A 22,562-nucleotide genomic window follows, 5' to 3' on the forward strand; every position below is an offset into this window, starting at 1 on the left:
TACAAGGTAGGTAATAATTATTTTAAGACAATACATTTTAATTGTTTTTCTGAGTCTGAAGTTTCGTCTTTACGCTCCTCAGAGCGGTTCCAATCTAGCCTCGTTCTCAGAACTCAATTAGAGAAAAAGGAAAGGAAGAGATGCCCGCCATCTAGTGACAAGAATGTGACAATTAGAAATATCATAAAAATTAACTTTCCCTAGAACTGAAATTCGCTTTCTATAACTGAATGAATATTCGCTGCTGAAAAATAATAAGCAATTTTTGATTGATTCTTCAATCATCGTTAATTTTATTCGTGTGCGCAAGGCATCTTTTTACTTACCAGTTCTTCTAATATACGCTTTAAAGCCTTTTCCATTTTTTATCTTTGAATCCTGATTGCACGTAGTAAAAGTAATATTAACTGTTGTTTGTGATCCTTCTGAGGCATAGTACGGAGGACTTTTCTGCCTCATGATGACCACAGTTTCTCTAGCGTTAGCTTCTTCTGCACGAACAGTGACAACACTTCGGCAGTCCGGAACAGCATTGTAAGACCCATAATGTACTACATCGTATTCTGGAAAAACCAGTTCCATCGTTTCTCCTTCAGGAATTTTTATTGTCCAAGTATACCGATGGAACGGTGGGGGGTATTTTCCCTCATTATAACCAGGAGTGGTAAGTTTGTAGGGAGCCTTGAAGATGCCCATGAAGATATCTGCAAGATAAAATTCAGTTATTACATTTGCAATATATACTACTGTAAAAGAGTTTGATAATAAGAAAAGCCTGGAACGCTTTTAATTGTAACAATAATATAATTTTTATTTAGTATTATAGAAATAATACTTGTAATTTTCCACTATACAATTCCATTACCGTTTAACGTACCAGCTATTCTTAAACTCTTAGTTGATCAGATTCCTGTAGCACATTATCAATGTCGAATTAGATGGAAAGTCTAGATTTACATACGAAATTCTTTTATTCGTGTTTAAACTAGAATTAAAAAGGGTGTGCACAGGCTTAGAAGTGATGATTACAGAGGACTGAAAATTGGCAGAGAGAGTAGGGAAACCTACAAGAACTCTGATAACTGCCTGGACACAGAACTGACAAATGCACGTATTTTTGATTGTCCCGCCATCCTTGCCGAATTGTTAAAAATTGGGTCTTGTTTACGAAACTGAATCTCTACGATGATAACATTTTGTAAATTGCCAGGGCTGTCATCTTTACCAATGGCACTATTTGAATAGGCTTCTTCGTAGACACGATAACTTATCAGGTTCAATGTTCCGTCTTACTTTCTTTGAGAACATGCACAGACCTGACTCGGAACAGGGAGCTTACTAAAGCTATGTTCAATAACTGTGGGAAGTAGACAAGATACACAGGAAGGGTATACGAAACCCTTTATTTTTCACTCTTTACAATAATTTCCGTACTTCGGAATACAGAGACCAACTACTTGTGGTCTGAACGTAAGAATATAAAAATATAACTAAACTCTAACTTAAATTTGGAATAATCAACAAGGGCCTACGTGTAAGATTGGCCGGATATTAACAGGAAGCCGTATGTAGTACAGAGAACTGTTAACACTACGATACGTTTAAAATTATCACGAGGATTAAACCTCTGGCCTGGAAGGCAAACAGCAACCGAGTAAAACTTCTAAGGCAAGCGGCCTGCTTCGACTAACTCCTTCCTCTCTCTCGCTTGGCAAAAAGCCACAACTTAAGTACTTGGCGTTCGCCAGACAAATTTTGCATACATAAGTTAACGCTTTTAATTCTGGCCGGAAGTAGAAAATAAGAAGTGATAGTAAAGATTTAAAATAAGATAAACGTTAGTAAAACTTAAGATCCTTACAAACTACAGAAATAACAACAGCAACAAAAAGGTGTGTCATGGCTTCGCAATGACAGAAAATGAAAAGTAATTTTTCAGACATATGCATTCCACAAATAAAACTTTTCCCAAATATGGTATTCATATATACCACATTTTAAAATTAATTGAAATTTAAGCAAGTAATATTGCATTCAAAAATCAAGTTAAAATAACTTCATCAAAGTTATGTGGTTCCGATAGTCCTTATAGCATCTAATTATTTGCTATTATGCTTATAATAATATAATTATTCTCTGCTATTATGCTATTTTTCTCATACCAGATATTAAAAACTGCTTTATCAAAAGAACCCCAACCGTAAAATTTGGAGGTCGCTGACCTACGATTGAAGATACAAAATTTATCTTTGGAACCATATTGCTTTCAAATGAATAATTATATGTGAAATTTTAAAAATTCGTTTTACATGCATTCAGAGAAAGAGTGAAAGTGAGTGAGGTTAATTATGGATTTGTTCTGTTTTTCATGAATTATTTTTCCTTTTCCATTTTCAGAACTATTAAAAATCTATCTCCTGGAATATTTTTTGTACAGTAATTAAAAACGGAACCTAATTTGGGATTTGAAGTTTATCATATCTGATGTTTTTAACAACTCGGTTGCTGATTTTCTTTCATCCAGCCTGAAGGCTTTGTTAACGTGAGTATAATATTCCTGTATGTAGTAAGAAACATTTGAATATTACATGAATACATATTGTCCGAGAAATTATTAGTCAAAAAATAGATTAAATGCAATTTATACATAAAAATAGTGTTTCTTGGTTTGAGCTTCACTGTAATTTAATAGCTAAATGCAGAGTTTTCAATTCCAATGTGGACTGCGTATTTAAGGGTATGTAAAGTTTTTGTGCATAGTAGTTTTTCGATTCTTTTTTCGTTTCATTATATGTAAGAATGTGATAAAATCGCATGGTGAGTGGGCATAAATTTTTCGGAAACAGAAAGGGGATTGATATGGGAGGAAGTTTTGCAAGGGATAAGTTTTATACACCAACATACTGTGTGTCTCTTCTTTGACTTGAGTTATGAGTATAGTATATATATATATATATATATGTAAGGTAAAAAATATGAAACCAAACTTCTAATTTTAAATGGCTATAACCGCTTTTATTTTTCACTATTTTGGGAACTTCCTCTCCCTATCTTGAAAATAGCGCTATAAGTCTAAACTACATCATTTAAATGAATCCATGGACCTTATAAGAGATAGACTAACCCAGTGGGCGGGGCACGCGTCACCGACATGTCGGCAAGAAAGAGTAGGGACGATCTGGATTACTTTAACACTGAAACCTATGGCGTTTGTATCACATAAATCTTTTCTTATTATTAAATGTGATACATTGTATAGTGATGACATTATGAAAGCCACAGTTTTTTCCAAATAGGATTTAATATATTTCATTAAAGCACTTTTTACTGCATTTCGCGCATTTTTTTTTCCACGCGTAATTCATGTACAAACATCTTTACTTTGGTAAAACGGTAAAAACTCTAAGCACAAAATTTATGAACTTAATTTTGCGTAATAATAAAGTAAAATTAAATAAGATTGATAATGCGTTATACTTTGGAATAAATAAGGTAAAATTAAACAAGATCTGATAATTTTTTTTAAAAATTAAATGAACATTTTCAGCCAGTGATTTTCCAAACTATAATAACAGTACAAAACGATTATATTTATTTGAATATATGATCGTTAAATTATTAACATTAAAGTGGATTAGTTATTTTAATAATTCATAAAATTCGGAGCATAAAATTTTCTGAGCGTAATAAAGTTAAAAAAAAAAAAAAAAAAAAAAAAAAAAAAGGATAAAATAAACTTTAGAAGCACTCAGATTTTATATTACGCCCAAAGGGAACCTTTTTTAAAGCTTTGTGTGTTACCTATATTTATTGAATATCATGCTCTTCGGCCGTAAACCACATACATTTGAAAACAGAATATCTTTAGAATTTCCGCACTGGAGATAAAATTGTTATTTTCCGTACAGTGTTCGCTCTGAACGCGTTGAGTTCGTTAATCAAAAATTCGTTAAAGTTTTACAAAATATGAAATAGATTAAAACAAATTCGAAATTCGGCCGTCCAGATGCCCATGTTCGAGTGGAGGATTACATTATTCAAAATTTGATGGCTCTAGATACTGTCGTTTTTGTCACAGTGCAAGAAACGTACATGTATTCATGTATATTCTTCATTATATAATTTCTTTAAATATAATACAGGGCGATAATATTTGGTAACAACAATTTGCAAGGAGACACGGACATTTATAGTAAAACAGCGCAAAATGACGCTTCTAAACTAACAGCCTTTCTAGGCTACCGCCGCTTTGGGCTAATAAATTAAATTAACAGTAAAAAAGAATATCTTATGCAAAACTAGAAATAAATTAAAAAAAAATAATCACTATAAAATACAAGCAAAATTAATTGTTACGGTTAAATACAATTTTAATATTAGAATTAAATGTATAAAAATTTTTAAGGAGTCAAAAGTGCTTATGACTATGATGTATTATGAAATATAATTGAAATAAAATTCCTTTATAGAAATTGTGCTATAATACTCATCTACAATTTCAAAAAAGCAGCACAATTTAGAAATTTAAACAAAACTTTCTAAAATTCGTTTTTAAAGATTTAATATTTTTTACTTATTTGCACTAATGAAAAGCACAAAAATTGAAAGAGAAAATTGCTTGTTTGAAATTTTCTATTAGTTCAGATTTAAAATATTATTTTCTAAAATAAGTAGTCACAAATTTCCTTACGGCATAGGAAAAGCTAAAAAAATATCAACCCTGAAACATGCAATAGCTTCATAATTATTTGGAACGTTAATTATGCTTGATAAATATGCTAAATTTTTAAAAATCAATCTCAATTTCAAAAATAAAAATATGTAAAAATTCTGATTTGTGAAATGAGGCGCTACAACCAACTTTTTCTTGACAATTATACACGCTGCAATAGGCAACCAAAGTTAAATTTCTGCAAGTCGTCCCTACTCCTCCGGATGTGATCAAGGTGACAGCCGGCAACGCCTCAGACGAGGGAGAAAACCCATTTGGGTTAGTCTATTTCTTATAAGGTCCATGAGTGAATCATGCGATCCTACGGAACGCTTAATGCAGATACCTCTAGCCCAATCACTAAATCGCAAATCAAAACTTTTTAAATTTGAACTGAAACATTTTCATTTTTTCCTCTGAATTGCTGCGACACTTTCACTTAAGCTTTTCTCCTGGCCAGACGCTTTGCAGCTACCTTCTTTGTTTACTGAATATGTATTGAGCTAACAAAAACGTGAGCCGCATAAGACGCTCGCCCGTATGTGAACCAAACATAGCGAATCCAGTACTACTTTCCTCAATAATAAAATTATCTTGAATTCGGCCATTTTTTTCTTGGCAAGTTTCTTCCCATAGGCATCTATTACGAAATCACCAAGCACCAAATCCTATCTTGAATCCGGCCATGTTTTTCTTGGCAAGTTTCTTTCCATAGGCATCTATTACGAAATCACCAAGCACCAAATCCTATCTTGAATCCGGCCATGTTTTTCTTGGCAAGTTTCTTTCCATAGGCATCTATTACGAAATCACCAAGCACCAAATCCTATCTTGAATCCGGCCATGTTTTTCTTGGCAAGTTTCTTTCCATAGGCATGTATTACGAAATCACCAAGCTCCAAATCTTTTCTTCCTGCCTTTCCACTCAGCCATCACGACTACGCAGCAAAATATGACACATATATAAATATATTTCTTGGAAAAGGTGAACAGTTTCATTGCTGTTGACATTTAGGTTGTAGGAAAAGCTTTATAATGTCTCTAGAGACACAATAAAATGTGCTAAGAGATGCTTTGAACCGGATAGACGAAATTTATGTCTATTATGGTTAAGTATCTGTATGTCTCATGAATATTTACACTTATTGTTCCTCCGACACATCCAATTTAATTATAATTATTACGGATTGGGAAGATTTAAATGCTTAAATAACGAAACACGTTAAGAAATAAGCTATACACACGGACGTTTGAGAACCTGTAACAGAATCATTTGCTACAATATATACTAGGATTCGTAAATTCATTCACTCACAAAGAATTCTGTTAATGATTCCTTTATTATTGAAGATGTTTACGAATATTGAAGAAAATGTATTTATAAACACAGAAGCTATCACGCCAATTTTTAATGAAAATTTTATTACTACTACTGATGAAACAATACATCAAGGTACTGAAACCTGACGCAGATCCTATAATTTTGTTAAATAACGTTTTCAGTAATTTTGATAGATTGGTTTTCTTCGTCGAAAGTAATTATAATTTTGTAGAACATGCCGAACTTAAATAATGGGTGATTTTATTTGAAGAACGATTTTCCCTGTTTCAATGAAATCTTTTATAAGTACTTAAGAAATATTAAATATAATATACATATTGTTATTTTATATAAATGTATTATTATTTTATAAAGGAAGTCGTAAATTAATAATTAAATAAATTATGAAACAAACTGAAAATTGGATATTTAGAATCTAAATTAGTTTTCTAACCGTTATCGTTTTAATTAATAAAATTATTCTGTCAATTAAAGTTGTAAAGATAAAACAATTTTTGGAGCATGTACTTTTCAAACACCTAATGTACTCTTTCCACGAGCGTCACCTGAAACTGTGCTTTTGCGCACAAACTTGAAAGTGATTTTATTTGCTTTTATGCTTTTGTACACAACTTGCAAGTGCATTCATATGCGTTTAAGCTTACTTTAGATTTAATTAATTAATTAATACAATCACGGTTTCTGCTGTTATTTAAATCCTGTTCATTCAGTTATGCAAGTGCAGTTATTACATTCATAGCTTTCCATGCATTAATGAATTAAATCTTCATGCAAATTTTAAATTTTTAGGAAGCTTTTGTACTGAGTATCGCAAATGGAATAAGCAGAACTTCGGTTCTAAGCAACAAGGCCTCGTTACATCATAAAATGCGGATGTTTGGTTTCAAAGTTTCGAGATTCCAAGCTTAATCCAATACTGATATAAGCCAAAGTCTACAGTCTTAATCAGCCACAGCAAAGCGAATGATATCAATTTCGATTTCTATGGAGCGATATGTTTTAAAATTCATGCTTAACTTATGAAGATCGGTGCCCTTAAAATAGAAATTCTTTCATGTGTGTTATATTAAAGTATAGAAAAGTATAATGATTCATTGTAGTAGCAACACATTTCACTGCAGGAGATGACTGAAAATAAAAATATGATGTGTACACAACATGACTTTCTTGCCCAGTGTATTAAATAATACGCAGTTTTTGCTGCATTTCGTTTAAACTTAATTTCTCGAATTTCATTAGAATTGTATTTATCACTCTATTTATTCTGTTTTCAATTCGCGGCAAGGCAAAATAAATAAAACCTCAAAATATCTTCATTAAAAATTGAAAAATATAGAAAAAAAAAAAAAAAAAAAAAACACCAAATACAGTTAAAACAATCAAAAATATTTTACCATTAAAATTAGAGTTTCTATGCAAAAACAAGCAATTCCGCCAACCATCAACAAGGCAGATTTATCGGTGCATAAAAATGAATTTAATTTAAAAAATTTTGAATTTAATTTTTAAAAGTTTAATTTTAGTCCCATTCAGGAAAGCACCTGAAGGTATAGAAACTGAATTAACTATTCTGCTAAGTTTCAAATATAATCAAATATGGCTGCTATACTAAACAAAAAAAATCTGATGTGTATGCCACATGACTTCCTTTCACGGAATATTAAATTATACGCATTTTTTCTTGCATTTCATTGGAACTTATTGGATTGAATTAAATCTAATTCTTCAATAGCGCATAAACCACAATAGAATAAATGCACTCTTTAAAATTCACTATATTTGTTTACCATAGCGACACTCTGGCGCTAGGTTCACTTAACAGCGTTACATTTCGTTCATATTATAACTCAGAATGTATATAAATTTATATCATTTGAAGAATTATCTAATCGTTGCCACATGTTCTATTCAAAATCTATAATAAATTTAAAACGATGTACAAAAGAAATTAAGCTAACAAATCAAAAAAGAAACAGTTTTTCACAGACGATTCAGTATTTCTCATTCAATTAATTCAGTTCTCACTTCCTGACAAGGCAAAAGTACATAAAAACTCAAAATATAGATATTAAAATTACGAAGCAAATCTTAAACACTTATTTCCTCGAATAAATTCCAGAATGGATTAAACATGATTTAATTCGCAATGATAAAAGAAGGCGTTATCTTTGTTGTTGCAAAGCTTTGTTTCTCTAGATTGGCAACAAATCCGCTATTTTGACAAGTTTAAAATGTAAACAAACACGTCCACCATCGCAAAATTAATCAGACTTAGCTGCACTTAAATAACTTTTAAATTGTTGATAACTCCGCAAATATTGCGTGCAGATTTACTAAAGGTATAAAAACCTTAACAGGAAGATAAGAACAACATAATTCATATTTAGCCAGAAATGCACAGCTTAAAAACATATAAGAGTAAAGAAACTGAGATCATTGAGCCGGTTAACAGAGTGGGTAGATATTTATATATATATAATTATATACATTTGGTGCGGCCGATTGTAACCAACGTACGAGGTGCACATCTACATGTTATAACAGTCCTATATACAAAATTTCAACGTTCTGAGGCTACTCGTTTTCGAGTTATGCGAGACACGTAGACGCCACGAAAAATTCTCTTCAGAATTCATTTTGAAGCAGTTTTATAATTTTTTTTTTTATTTGGAGTAAAAGAGTCTTTTATTCTGTCCCTTACGTAGAGACGTCACGCAAAAACATCGTTAAATTTCATTCGAAAGCGGAAAATAGATTTTTTTTTTTGTTAAAATATGATACCCAGGATTTTTCGCGACTACAATACTTTCTTTACTTTGTACAAGGAAGTAGAAAAGGAAACTCGTAATTTACCGATGAGGTAAATTTTTTTATTTGCTTGAATACAACATTGGATACAAGGGTTATCTGCATGGGAGATGAAAACATTCATGATTGAGTTTCTAAGAGAAACTGGCTGGTATTTAACATTTTTAAAAGCACATGCTCCAAATATTATTTTGTTTTTATAACTATAAATGACGGAATAATTTTATTTTGCGAAGAGAAATTGTCTGCCACTTTATACATAGGGAAAGCCGACAATGTAAGATCGCTGGGACTTGAAATTTAACGAAAATTTGTGTAGAATGAAGTAAATTAGAGGATACCTTTCCATGGTTTGACCGTGATGTCTGATTACTTTGTCAGTGAGAACCTTCCTATGATGCTCAGAATTTATGACTGTGACATAAGTAATACTTAAGACGCAGTGTGAACGCAGACTTACTTACCTCTATGACCGGCAGCTCGGCAAATGAGAGGTCCAAGTGTGTGTTGTCCAGCTTCGCTTAGTTCGCCTGTATCTCCGAATCTTAATTGTAGCACTGGAAGACGGCTAGAATCCAGAAGAAGTCCTGAATCCTCCAACCATTTTAATTTCAACTTAGCATCACAGTTGCAAGTGCTGTTTCTGGGAGTAGGATAACAATAAGGATGACATCCACAACTTCTGCTGTCCGTTTCAGCTCCACCCCAGTAATACTGGTTTTTCCAGTTCCTTCCCACCCACCTAAAGTAACAAATTTAAACAAACAAAATTTAAGTAACCAAAGTAACCAACAAGAATTAAATGAATGAATAAGCGTAAAGAAATCACTAAAAGTATTAATGAATATATGTGAATATTGAATAGGTTGCATTTTTTTTTTGCCTTGATAACTGAGCTGTTCCCTCAGTTTTTGAATAAAATAACCATAGGTCACTTTACGATTTTTTAATTCTTCATTAAAATTATATGATTGGATATCTGATTAATTATTACCGACAGAAGAACCCTTTTACGAATAATACGAAACCATTTTGCGAAGAGAACATAAAAACTAATTTACATCTATCTTTTTTCTCAAATAAAAAGATTTTTCGTTTAGCTTAAGTTGTGATTGACGTTTCAAGCTCATTTACGTTTAACATAATCTAACACTTTTTGATTGCGCTCTTTTAGAAGCATCCTAATATCTCTACAGTGACGCCCGAACTAAAAAAAGGTGGCGGAGGATGATTCTCCACCACCAGGATTTGGCGATTAGGTCCCCTAATCCCCAGTCGCTCTTTTAAAGGGGGGTATATAAAGTATTTCGCCCGCCTTCTTACCATACCTTCGTGGTGCAATGATCAGCGCGCTGGGCTGTATTCGAGAATCGAATAAGCAATTAATAATAGCAGCACGGTAATAGAGTAATAATAATAATAATAATAGCAGTTTAATAACATGGTATATCTTCATGAGTTCATCTAATTCAATAAACTCTTAATTGTTTTCATCATTTACAGTTAGATCTGATGGATTGTTAAAAGCTTACCAACTATTTAGGTCACCCGGATACCAAAATCCAAACATAGATCCTTTACATGCCCATTTGATGTACTGCTGACAGGAAAAGGATAAGTCAATCAGAGCCATCAGGTGTGCCTCTGTAGCACCTTTGTATGTAATATTCCGGATGTAAGATCCAGCAATTTCGAAACGCCTAACATCTGTCGGTTCTTCAGCGTCATGATGAACGATTGTCAGCACCTAACGACAAAAGTAAAGAAATATCATTTTAATCAGTTAATGTAGTCAGATTATATTGTGTGTTTAACATACACACTGGCCAATGAATTAGAAACCCGGGATCAATATTTTATTGGACCACGTTTTGCACGGATAAGTGCTCTGATTCGTTTGAGCATCGAGTCTACATGCTTCTAGAGTGCATTTACGTCCATTTATGCATTGCTATGCAAACTTTTAGGTCTTGTAAGTTAGATGGAAGAGGAGAGTGCTGTCGGATGCGTCTTTCCACCATATCCCACACATTTTCTATGGGGTTAAGATCCGCGGTGACCAGGAAAGGTGTTGGAAGTCAGACTGAGGTTCATCGAACCAATTTGGAACATTTTAGGACGATGTATAGCTGCATTATCGTCTATAAAGTATCCGCCGCCATCAGAGTAAAAATGCAACATTGCAGAGTTCACTTGATCTGCCAGTATATCTAGGTATCTCATGGATGTTTGTTTACCCTCGAGGAACACCAAGGCACCACTTCCCTTCTGTGCCAGAAAAACATGCCCCGTAATATGATACTTCCACCAGACCTTTGCACAGTGCGAGTAAGGCGAGATGATTCCATGGCTTCATGGAGTTCTCGTCAAATTCGACGTCTTCCATCAGTGCAAAATAAGGTGGAGAGTGATTCATCTGACCACATTAACCGTTTCCAATCCTCAAATGTCCAGTGTCTTCTTTCCAGACACTAGTGCAAACGAATTCTTGCACGTCGGGCAAAAATGAGTAGTTTTCTCATAGGCACACGACTATGCATTCCTATCCTCTGCAATTCTCTGAGCATGGTTCGAGCTGAAATCTATTGGAAAGAGCTTTGTCTGACGATCTGTGTCAGTTGAAGTACAATAGAGTCCTTGTTCTGCCGTACAATTCGTCGGAGATGACGCCGATCACTCTCTTCGAAAGCCGTGCTCGAAACGCAGTTACGTCTTTTAGAGAAGGACTGTGGGTTCTGATTCCAACTTTTGAAAACCTTTGATATGGCTGGTTTTGAGAAACCAGTGAGATTTGCTGTCATAGAATCGAGGCCCTTGTTAAAGGGGCACAAACCATAAGCCCCTTTTCAAATAGTGAAAGATCTGTCGTTTATCCCATTTTGCTACACTCATTGTGAAAAGCCCTCTTACACCTTACTTATAGTAGCATTCTAACAGCGTGTAATCCACGTAAAAAAATGGATGTTTGTTTAACCTCGAGGAACACCAAGGCAATTCTTATCACTCATTCAAATGGAAATCTCAAAGGTTTCTAATCTACTGGCCAGTGTGTGTAGTTGCAGGTGTAAAACGCGATACTAATAGATGGAAATATAAAGGCTTTTATTGGACTTAATCTTAACAGAATTACGTTTTTGAGAATAATTTATCTCTACAATATTTTTCAAGTAAGAGATAAAAATGCTATTCATATCCGTTAATAATAAGTTTCTATCTTCTGAATTTCATTGTACTGTTTCAAGCTACGTTTAGGGTTACGCTAATTGCCTTTAACCCTCCAGGCGGCAAGGCCGTATATATGCGTTCGAAAATAATGGCTCTCATAGCGGCAAGGCAGCATATATGCGTCCAAATATTTTGGTCCTGATGGCGGCAAGGCAGCATATATACGTAAACTTAAATTTTAGCACGAAACGGCAAAGCAGCATATATACGGCCTGTCTCAGAGTGCTCTCCCCTCTCTGCTCTTAATGTAAACTGACAGGTGATAATTTTTCTCTGCGGGAGGTAATTGAGGAGAGGATATTAGGATATTATCTATTCTCTAGGGGCAAATGGGTTTTATCGTTAGGTTTTGAATAACAGCTCGGAATAAATAGCTCGTTCAAAACTTCCAGCTGTTCTGTGCTTATACCAGCTATAGTAAACTTAAATGTTTATATTCGTAAAGAGAATTTTCATTTTCAAACATATAATATAATTACAATTACACTGTCATTGTAACTCCAGTAAGTAATTATAATAATGTAATTAGGATAGCAATTGTTTCTGATAAAAGCAGTTACGTAGCCCAGGAAAATCATGATCTTAATTGCAAATGTAATTGCAGAATGCAATTGAAAACACATAGTAATTGGAATAATATTATGCAATTATCTTGTAATTACTATGTAACAATTTTTAATTACATATACAATTTACTCAAATGCATTTTAATTATAATTGCATTTTAATTGTGAAATCTAATTGAATAAACAGTATAACTGTAATTATATAATCTAATAAAAATTACAATGGAATTGTAATGACCTCTTAATTAAAATTGCGCAGCAGATGATTGTAACTATTTAATCAGAAAAACAACTGCCCCTTATAATTTCACTGACATAGGCTAAGGAAATCGTGATAATATTTGAAAATTACAGTCAATAATATTATATTCGAAATGTTTCTGCATTTTAGATAATGAGTTTTTAAATAATACAACGGGATAATCACCTATAAGAAAAATATTAATATTTTCTGTCATGTCTTCTGAATCATCGTACATATATTGTAGTTTGTGGTACCAGCATAAATAGGAGTTTATTTAAAGGAAATATTTTATATAAACCGAAATGCACATAACGTTAGTAAGCAAATATGTATGCTTATGATCTTCGATATACATGTGAACTTAAATTAGATTAAGGGAAAGCAAGCAAAGAGTTTATGCCAGTGCAAAGGGATGTTTTCGCAAAGGATTTGTTACGGGACGCCTGTTTTGTTTACATTACACAAGAAATAAATCATAAAAATTACATTTATCCTTTTCTTTTCAGAAAGGAGATCATCAAGGACTAAACTAAGTCTCATAATTTTATCCAACTTATTGCTTTAGCTGGTAAAAAAGGATTCTGATCAGCAATCAGTATGCTTAATTGCTGTGTGTATTAGACATTTTACTAAATCCATTTATTATGAATTACCGCCCAGACAGTGAAGCGTTTCGTGACTCTGGTTGCCGTACCGAAGAGCCTGGGTTCGAATCCCGGATAGGGCATGAATGTAATTTGTTCGTCCTCTTCATAGGTGGCAACGGTGGCCCACGTATTAGTTCCCTCCTTAATAACATGACCGGCCTTAGTAGTGATCAATGTCTATAAACGGCTACTACCTGCCATTGGAAAAAAAAAAAATTACGAACTGGTCTTTTATTCAACATAACACACATTTTCCATAAATAGTTAAAATGTATTATTCAGTTAGAAGTGAAAGTACTTGCATGAACTATTTTCCATCATTGTTTCACGTAAGAACAAATAAAAGTACAATTTTCTTATGCATTTGTGATTGCCATATTATTTGGATTACGGTAAAGACTGCAAAGATGCTTCTGTAGAGGACTTTCTAAGGGAAACTGGCTCATGTTCACATCATCCGTTAATAAAAGCAGGAAAAGATCTTTATTTAATTGAATGCAACGACACGTTTAAGAAGAATGATGTACTCATAGAGAACTTTCTAAAATAAAATGATTTGTATTCATGTTACACATAAGGAAATCCACGGAGCTATCTAAACATTTAGATTGTTTGCCAAAATGGGCATCCGATTTGAACTAGTAGTATTCAAAAGACGATTTATTACTCTGCTGAGCGAAAAATCTAATTGCTTTTGAAGTTATATTGTAATTCGAACAATCATTGTATTACAATTATTATTATTATTATTTTATTTTTTCCCCAATGGCAGATTGGGAACAGTTACAGTGCAACACAGTCCATTAGTCTATATAAGGCCAGAAGTTGCAGTCACTTTATTATTGAGGCATCTAATATGTGGACCACTATCGCCTCCTATGAAAGGACGAACAGTGAAAGCCATGCCTTCTACGAGATTCGAACCCAGGCCCTTCGGTATCGCAGTCAGGCTTCCCTAACCACTATACCATCTGGGCGGCACAATTACAATTATAACTGCATTAGTTGTAGTTTTAACTACAAAGTAACTACAATGAATTACCAGCTTTTCTCAGTCAATAACAGATAGCTTAAACTTTAAAGATAAATGGAAGGTCTTATAATTTGTCGAATGGCAAATATTCTAAGAACGTGTAGTCTCCAGGATGGTCGAAGTTTAATTACAGTCTTACATTTCGCATACTCGCAGCACTTGCCCAAAGGCTGTTCCAAGATTATTTCTGTTCACCTCATCCATTAATTTTGGAGACAGAATCATGTCTAGAGACATTTTTTTCTGAGGACAGTATTTTATATAATAGAAAAAAAAATAATAATAATGCGTCTCCCTCAAGGTGCAGGAAACAACGAGTACTGATAAATTTAATTGAAATTACAATTATAATTCTAGTTAATACAAATACAATGTTACTTTAATGGTTAGAATTAGTTCTAATGGCAAAAATATCAAATGAGTGTTATAGATTAGTATACTTATCACAATATTAAACTTTTAATACCGTTTTATTTAGCTTATCACAATATTGAGCTTTTTAATACCGTCGGTACTGAAAAAATGTTTTGCTACTGTCATGAAATGTATATTCGATAATAGTTTCTCATTGATGTTTTTCTTATATATTTTTCTGCATAATTCATAAATGTTTGCAATGGAAATAATTCTGAGGCTTTTATAATACTTTTAATTTTCATGAAATAAAGTTCCATTAAGGTATACTTGAAGGAGACTCTCAGTGCAAGCACTCGAAAAGAAGTTATGCTACATTTACATATTATGAAATGGTTGAATGTACAGTATTTACTTGTAACAGCGGTGCTCAATATATCGCGTTTTCTGAAAGAATGCATATGTTGCCTAAAATCGAATTTAAATCACTATAATCAGAATAATTGGCTAAAGTATTAAATTGTAATTTTTACAGCATCAATCGAATTAGTGGACTTATTGAAGATAAAAATGTGTTGATATTGACAAGCTATATTAGTTTTTGTACTATAATGAATGCTAGCTAGTTGCTATATGAATATAATAAATGTACTATAATGAATGCTACCTAGTAGCTACTCTAGCTAATAGCTAGAGTAAAACTCAGGATATGGTAACATTAAATAAATAAATAAATAAAAAAAAAAAAAGCAGAAAACGAAAGCGAAAAAGAACTGAATACATTCAGAAAGAGAAGGCTTACTATGGTGAAACATTAGAAACGTGTAGACAAAGTGTTAGTACTTATATGTGAGAAAATACTAAGGACAAATTGAAATACATCATAGCTACGTTTGGTGCTTTCTGTATTATTTGTATCAATATTAATATAAGTACCGAAAAATACTTAAAAAATAGGTATTTTCGAAAATTTAAAGGAAAAAAATTGCAGTCTGAAAATTTATAGCAGCGGAACTTTTGAAGTAACTTGATGCCTTCTGAAGGTCGCCATGAACATAACAATTTATAACTGTCAGCTTTTACAACTTGGAATCAGATAAACTCTATTGTTTGGTAAACCGGACTGTCTAGTAATGTTTTCGGTACTGTCTAGTTTCCGGGAATGGCGATGTATGCAAGCTTTCTCCTCTTTCTGCCCTAAGAATAAACAGCTCATAGGGGAATTCTGAAAAATATATAGCCCTTTCATATACGCACTCATACTCTGATATTCACAATAGCGTTTCTTTATTTAGATAGCTTTGAGCATGCAAATTCAGTAAAAATCAGAAAACAAGTACCATACTTATAACAAAGCAGGTTATCTCAGTAAATGAAGGGAATTAAGTACCGGCGATGGCAAGATTTTCCCATGGTTTGAAAGACTAAGTAATTTATTCCTTTCAGAAAATTTTCTCGGAAAGCAAATCATCACTTACGGATAGAAGAATGTTCTAAGAACTACGGGATAAATTTATAATGGGAATAAAAGAATGAAAGAAATCGGAAACTCTTTTCTAGTAATCATTTTACTCCTCGAAAGTTGGTTTCAGTATCACCTTTTTAAGGAAATGACACATGAAATGGATTTCAGAAACTGAATCTCGAAATCATCAATAACTATCCAATATTCTGCATTTGTAAATATTTATTTAATTCGCATTTCAACCAAATGTTGAAAACAGAGCGGAAAAAAATCTCTTTACAAAAGGAAAAAAAAAAAAAAAAAAGATTCCCATTCTTTTACAGTGATATTCCATTAAATTATATCAGAAAATCATATCACTGTTGAATGCAATAAATACTAATTTCAGACATGTTGCCTGTTTATGTTGTTAACTCTCTTTTGCAACTGAACACTGGTAGTTTTGCCTAAGTTTGAATTCCGGCGAAGGCGTTCGTTGCTTGGTATTTTGGTGAATTTTAGGTTGAATATACCAAACCAGTTTCCCTTAAAGAGTCATCTACAAACGCATCCTTTTCCTCAAGCAGGTGCCCATCGTATGCTGCCTGACGAATATGCAAGAATTTTTCTTCTTTTATACAGCTTTCATAATCACATATTACCCACCAGCGGCCGAGCGGTAAAGACGCTGAACACTGGTAGTTCGGTCCGTGGTTCGAATCCCGCGAACGGGCTGGCTGCATGGTCGTTTTCGTGGTTTTCCCCATGTGTAACGTGTATACGAGCCAGTTTCCCTTAGAAAGTCCTCCACGAAGGCATCCCTCCATTTAGGTAGATAACCCTCGTGTGCTTTGCCTTGAATAGTACCATACCGATAATACCATAATCACATATTATATTATTGAACATTTTTAATTTGCAAAACTATAAGCTATGGAAAACTCAATGACATATTTATTTAGATTAATAAAAAGATAAAAGCGTCATCGGCATCATTTTGTTAGTAATATCATTATATAATATTTTGTACTTTTTTTTTTTTTTTTTTTTTTTTTTTTGTGTGTGTGTACTGGGGAATTAAAGAAAATTTCTCAAAAGTATCATCATGTTTTCGTAAACTGATATATAGTGTTAAATTATTATATTAAATTTCAGTTTATTATAGCAGAAATCGTAAATAGCTGCATTATGTATAGCTCTTGCTTTCGCTGAGCTTTCGGAAGTTAATCTGCGTCCATCCGCATAATCGAGAAGCAGGTCGATTTGTTTCTCAGTGCAATCGCTGTGGTATCTTAATTCTACTGACCGATGTTCTATAAATTTAAAATATTTTGCCCTGCCTAAATTATGTAGCTCTCTACATTCTAAAACTTTTGCCGTTGTCAAGTGCCAAATTCTTAGAATTTCGCCATCCCTAAATTTTCTTGTTCGATGCCTCTTTAAATTCTAAGAATTTTTCAGCCATTAATCTGCCTCCTGGCCAGACGTGCTTTTCGATGCCACATATGTCACTGAAAAAGGTTGAAATATCGGAATTTTAAAAACAAACTTCCTACTTTTCATCAAATAAATTTTATCGATTAGCAGTGCTATGGAAGCATTAAAACATTTATGTAATAAATACACAAATACTTCAGAAACATTTTTTTCTCTCTACTGAAGAAAGGCCTGTCTCTGACTACCTGCGAATTTGATTAAGTTTTATCCAAAATCTACGTCAAAGCGTTTCTTTTTGGCCTAATATTAAATTTTACATTGGCATGTTCCTGTCCCTGCTTGATGTTGACAAGATTTATTCAAAACTGACTGTTCTTATTTTTTATTTTAAAACAAACAATTTAAATGGAAATCCTCTGCTTGCTTTTATTTATTTAACTAATAACATTTGATAATGTGAATTGAGATCTCTAAGTAATTTGCGTATTTGAAAACAAAAAAATTTTAAACACCAATTTTGAAGCTTTTGTTTTGGTTTGCTTTATTTTTCCTTCAAAGCAAGAGAGAGCTATCTGCCTAAAGGAAGGAATGCCTCCGTGGAGGACATTCTAAGAAAAACTTACTCGCGCCCACATTGTAAGGATCTTAAGTTTTACTAACGTTTATTTTATTTTAAATCTTTACTATCACTTCTTATTTTCTACTTCCGGCCAGAATTATAAGCGTGAAGGTATTTATGCAAAGTTTGTCTGGCGAACGCCAAGTATTTAAGTGTGGCCTTTTTGCCAAGCGAAAGAGAGAGGAAGCAGTGAGTTCGAAGCAGGCCGCTTACCTTAGAAGTTACGCAGTTGCTATTTGCCTTCCAGGCCAGAGGTTTTAATCCTCTTGATAAATTAAACGTATTGTAGTGTTCACAGTCTCTGTGCTACATAAGCTTCCTGTTATTATAAGGCCAATCTTCCACGTGTGTTATTCTAAAGTTAAATTAGAGTTTAGTTTTATTTTTATACCTTTTACGTTAGACCCCGAGTGGAGGGTCATTGTATTCCGAAGTACGGAAGTCATTGTATATAAAGAAAAATAAAGGGTTTTGTATACCCTTCGTCTGTATCCTGTCTACTTACTACAATTAGTGAACATAGCTTTAGTAAGCTCTCTGTTCCTAGTCAGGTCATTGTATGTTTCCGAAGAAGGTTAGAAGAAACATTGAACCTGATAGTGGCGCCCGACGAAGAAGAATAACCATGGCCGAGTTTCAAGAAGAACCTGTGCTGCCTGCAGAAACGGCTCAGAATCCAGAAATACCAGCTGCCGCCCTGGAAGGATTTGGGTACATCGTCCAGACCATGCGCGCTTCGATGAAACCAGAAGCAACATTTAATGGAAACTCACCGGTAACCAGTTTTTTGGAAAAATTGGATGACCACTTCATGCTCTACCCCGTGCACGAGTTTCAAAAAGTTACCTTATCTACCAGCGCTTTGAGGGGCCAAGCGCTTAACTGGTTCAAATGTATCGGAAGAAGTCTCTTGGGTCAAGCAGGAAGTCCCACCTATACTTATGAAAATTTCAAGACTGCCCTACTAAAAGCCTTCCCTGTTGTAAGGGATCGTGCGAAATTAGAAACGGAACTTTTTAGCATATATCAACAAAGAATCGAAAACCTCTCGAGCTTTATTTTAAGAAAAATTCACGTTTTCAAGCTCTTGTATGGAAACCGTCCGGATCCTGAAATAATTCACGTGATTTTGCCGAGGTTACTACCCCAAGTGCAAGACTTTATTGAATTGAGAAATCCGACTACACTGGAAAAATTATTTGAGCTAGCAATCCAGTTTGAAAGTAGAAGAACGGCGGACGTCGAAAGAAGACGCCAATATCAACAGCGAAACCAATTTGGTACGCCAAGACTACAGCAAACTCAAGCATACGGCTACGGAGAAAAAGCGAATCAGTGGGCAAGGAAACCCGAGCATTCAAAAACAGCCGGCGAACGTCGACAGTTCAATAGCAACCCAGGAAAAAAGTCTCAAGGCCAGGGGAAAAAGAAGGAAAGCACGGAAAGGAAAAATAATTTAAACTAAAACGGATTTCTGCTGACGAGAGGGTGCGGAAATCCGAAGGCCACGAAAACCCCTGTTCCTACAAGTTAAATACAGTAATGGTGAAAAATTTGACTCTTCCGAAGATTGAAGTCTTGGTGAATAATATCCCGGCCACCGCACTCCTGGATACCGGCGCGCAGTGTTCCTGTGTGGCAGAAGTCTTTTTTAGAAAGTATTTTCGCAAATACCGCATATATAATGCGGATAATACGACAGTATTAGCGGCGCAAGGAAAAGAATGTAAGTGCGTAGGTAAAGTACCTTTATATATCCGTATCAAGGACGAACAAGTAAAGGTGATGTTTTTTATAGTAAAGAATTTGCAAGCACATTTAATCCTAGGAATAGACTTTCTTTCAGACGCACAAGCTACACTGGATTTTAATGAAGCGTCCCTTAGGCTGACAATGAAACCAGTGCGTGTAGAAAAGGTTGAACCGCCAAGGTTAAATCTTGACCACCTGCCTAATGACGAGCAAGATAGAATCCGACAAGTGGTAAGTGAATTTGCTTCCTTATTTAGTGATATTCCAGGATTTACTCAGGTTACTAACCATAGTATTGACACCGGAGATGCATTGCCAGTTCGTCAAAAACCATACCGGTATGATAAGAATAAGGAAAAAATTATAGAATGGCATATTACCGATATGCTACGTAAAAAGATCATAACGCCCATCTCAAGTAGTTATGCTAGCCCGGTGGTTTTATGTAAGAAAAATAATGATTATCCTTTGGAGCATCCAAAAAGGTGGAGATTCGCTATTGATTACCGTAAATTAAATTCCATAACGAAATATCCGGTATATCCGTTACCGATCATAGAAGAAATTTTAAGGAACATAAAATCAACCAAATTTATGACGACTTTAGACTTAACGAATGGTTATTTTCAAATAGGGGTCAGGCCTGAGGACGTGCCTAAGACTGCTTTTATAACCAAGTCTGGCACTTATGCATTTTTGCGTATGCCGTTTGGCCTTTCTGGGGCCCCAGCAACATTTCAGCGATGCATGGACATTGTGTTAAGACCTGTTCTTGGAAAGTCCACATTTATCTATTTAGACGATATCATTATTACTAGTGATAATCTCGACCAACATATACAGGATTTAAGACAGGTGTTTTCTTTATTAAATGAGGCCGGTCTAAAAGTTAATGTCGAAAAGTGCAAATTTGCAGCCCCTGAATTAAAATATTTAGGTTACAAAATATCGCAAAAAGGGATCGAGACAGATGAATCAAAAATAATCGCTGTACAAAAGTATCCGACTCCAAACACGGCAAAGAAGCTCTCTTCTTTTCTAGGACTTTGTTCATATTATAGGTCCTTTATAAAAGATTTTGCGGCTATCGCTGAGCCATTGTTAAAATTAAAAAGGAAAAAGGCAAGATTCTCGTGGACGGCCGAAGCCAATATTGCTTTCGAAAAATTAAAACAAGCATTAACGCAAGCCCCTGTGTTGAAATTTCCTGAAAAGGATGAAAATTTAGAAATTTCAGCGGATGCTTCGGATTATGCGGTAGGAGCGGTACTTTCGCAAAATCAGCAGCCCGTGGCATTTTTTAGCCGAACTTTAAATCAAACACAAAGAAACTATTCCGCGACCGAGAGAGAGGCACTTGCAGTTCTGTTAGCAGTGCAAAAGTTCCGAGTCTATTTTGGAAAGGCGCCGATAACAGTATATTCTGATCATGCGGCGGTAACTAGATTGTACTCAGGGAAAAATTTATCCCCAAGGTTAATAAGATGGGCACTCAAGCTGCAAGAATTTAATCTGGTAATCAAGCATACCCCCGGAAAGGAAAATATCGTAGCAGATGCCCTATCACGAATTCAATTAGACGAACAGAGTAATACCGTAAAAGTTGCAATGCTTACAGCGTGTACAATAAATTCCCGAGAAACTGTAATAAAAGAACTGGGTAAGGATCCTGAGTTTGGAAGTATTTATGAGTATTTGAAGGATCCTGAAAATTTTAGCCACCAAGATATTGTGGCGATAAGAAATAGGGCGGCCCATTACGAACTAATAGATGGTCTGTTATTCTACACAAAAACTACGAATTCCAACAACGAATTTCGACCTGTTATCCCAGCTAGTCTTAGATTAAATATCCTGCAAGAGCTCCATGACAGCCCTTTAGCTTCTCATGCTGGTATTCGAAAAACTATCCAACGCGTACGCGAGGCAGTCTACTTTCCTGAACTGCAAAAGTTAACAAGGGCGTATGTCCAGTCCTGCCCAACATGTCAAGCCGTTAATTATATTAATTTCCGCCCGGCCGGGTTTCTAAATAGTATTAAATCCGAATTTCCAAATGAAATAATTGGCATCGATTTATTGGGCCCTTTCCCAAAAAGTCAGTTAAATAAAAGTGGCTATCTCCTTGTTATGGTTGATCATTTTAGTAAATGGACCGAAATTGTTCCCTTAAAACGAGCCTCCGCGAAATTAGTTACTGATTCTATTTTAAATAAATATATTTTAAAATACGGGGCGCCCCTAAAAGTTATATCGGATAATGGTCCTCAATTTGTAAGTAATATATTTGAAGACATGTGCCAAAAACTGGGCATACGTCATTTAAAAATGGTCCCGTATCGGCCGCAATCAAATATAGCGGAACGGGTCAACAGAAATA

At 34.3% G+C, this 22,562-nt stretch overlaps 1 protein-coding gene across 3 annotated transcripts in view; it reads right to left on the reverse strand.

Annotated features, from left to right (window-relative positions):
* The window catches only part of LOC118193121 (uncharacterized), a 173,560-nt gene that overhangs the window by 137,854 nt on the left and 13,144 nt on the right, over nucleotides 1-22,562 (reverse strand). For all 3 annotated transcript variants that reach the window (XR_015043446.1, XM_085825060.1, XM_085825061.1), the window contains exons 4-6: nucleotides 10,394-10,608; nucleotides 9,326-9,603; nucleotides 327-704 (exon numbers count right to left, since the gene is read on the reverse strand). Coding sequence is in view for 2 of the 3 variants with exons in the window: in XM_085825060.1 (XP_085681186.1) it covers nucleotides 327-704; nucleotides 9,326-9,603; nucleotides 10,394-10,608 (871 nt within the window). In the remaining variant the exon portion in view is untranslated. The remainder of the gene's footprint in view (nucleotides 1-326; nucleotides 705-9,325; nucleotides 9,604-10,393; nucleotides 10,609-22,562) is intronic.

This window comes from Stegodyphus dumicola, chromosome 10 (genome assembly GCF_044657685.1).
Source record: "Stegodyphus dumicola isolate Sdum_Otavi_A_Nest chromosome 10, ASM4465768v1".
Classification (NCBI taxonomy): Eukaryota; Metazoa; Arthropoda; class Arachnida; order Araneae; family Eresidae; genus Stegodyphus; species Stegodyphus dumicola.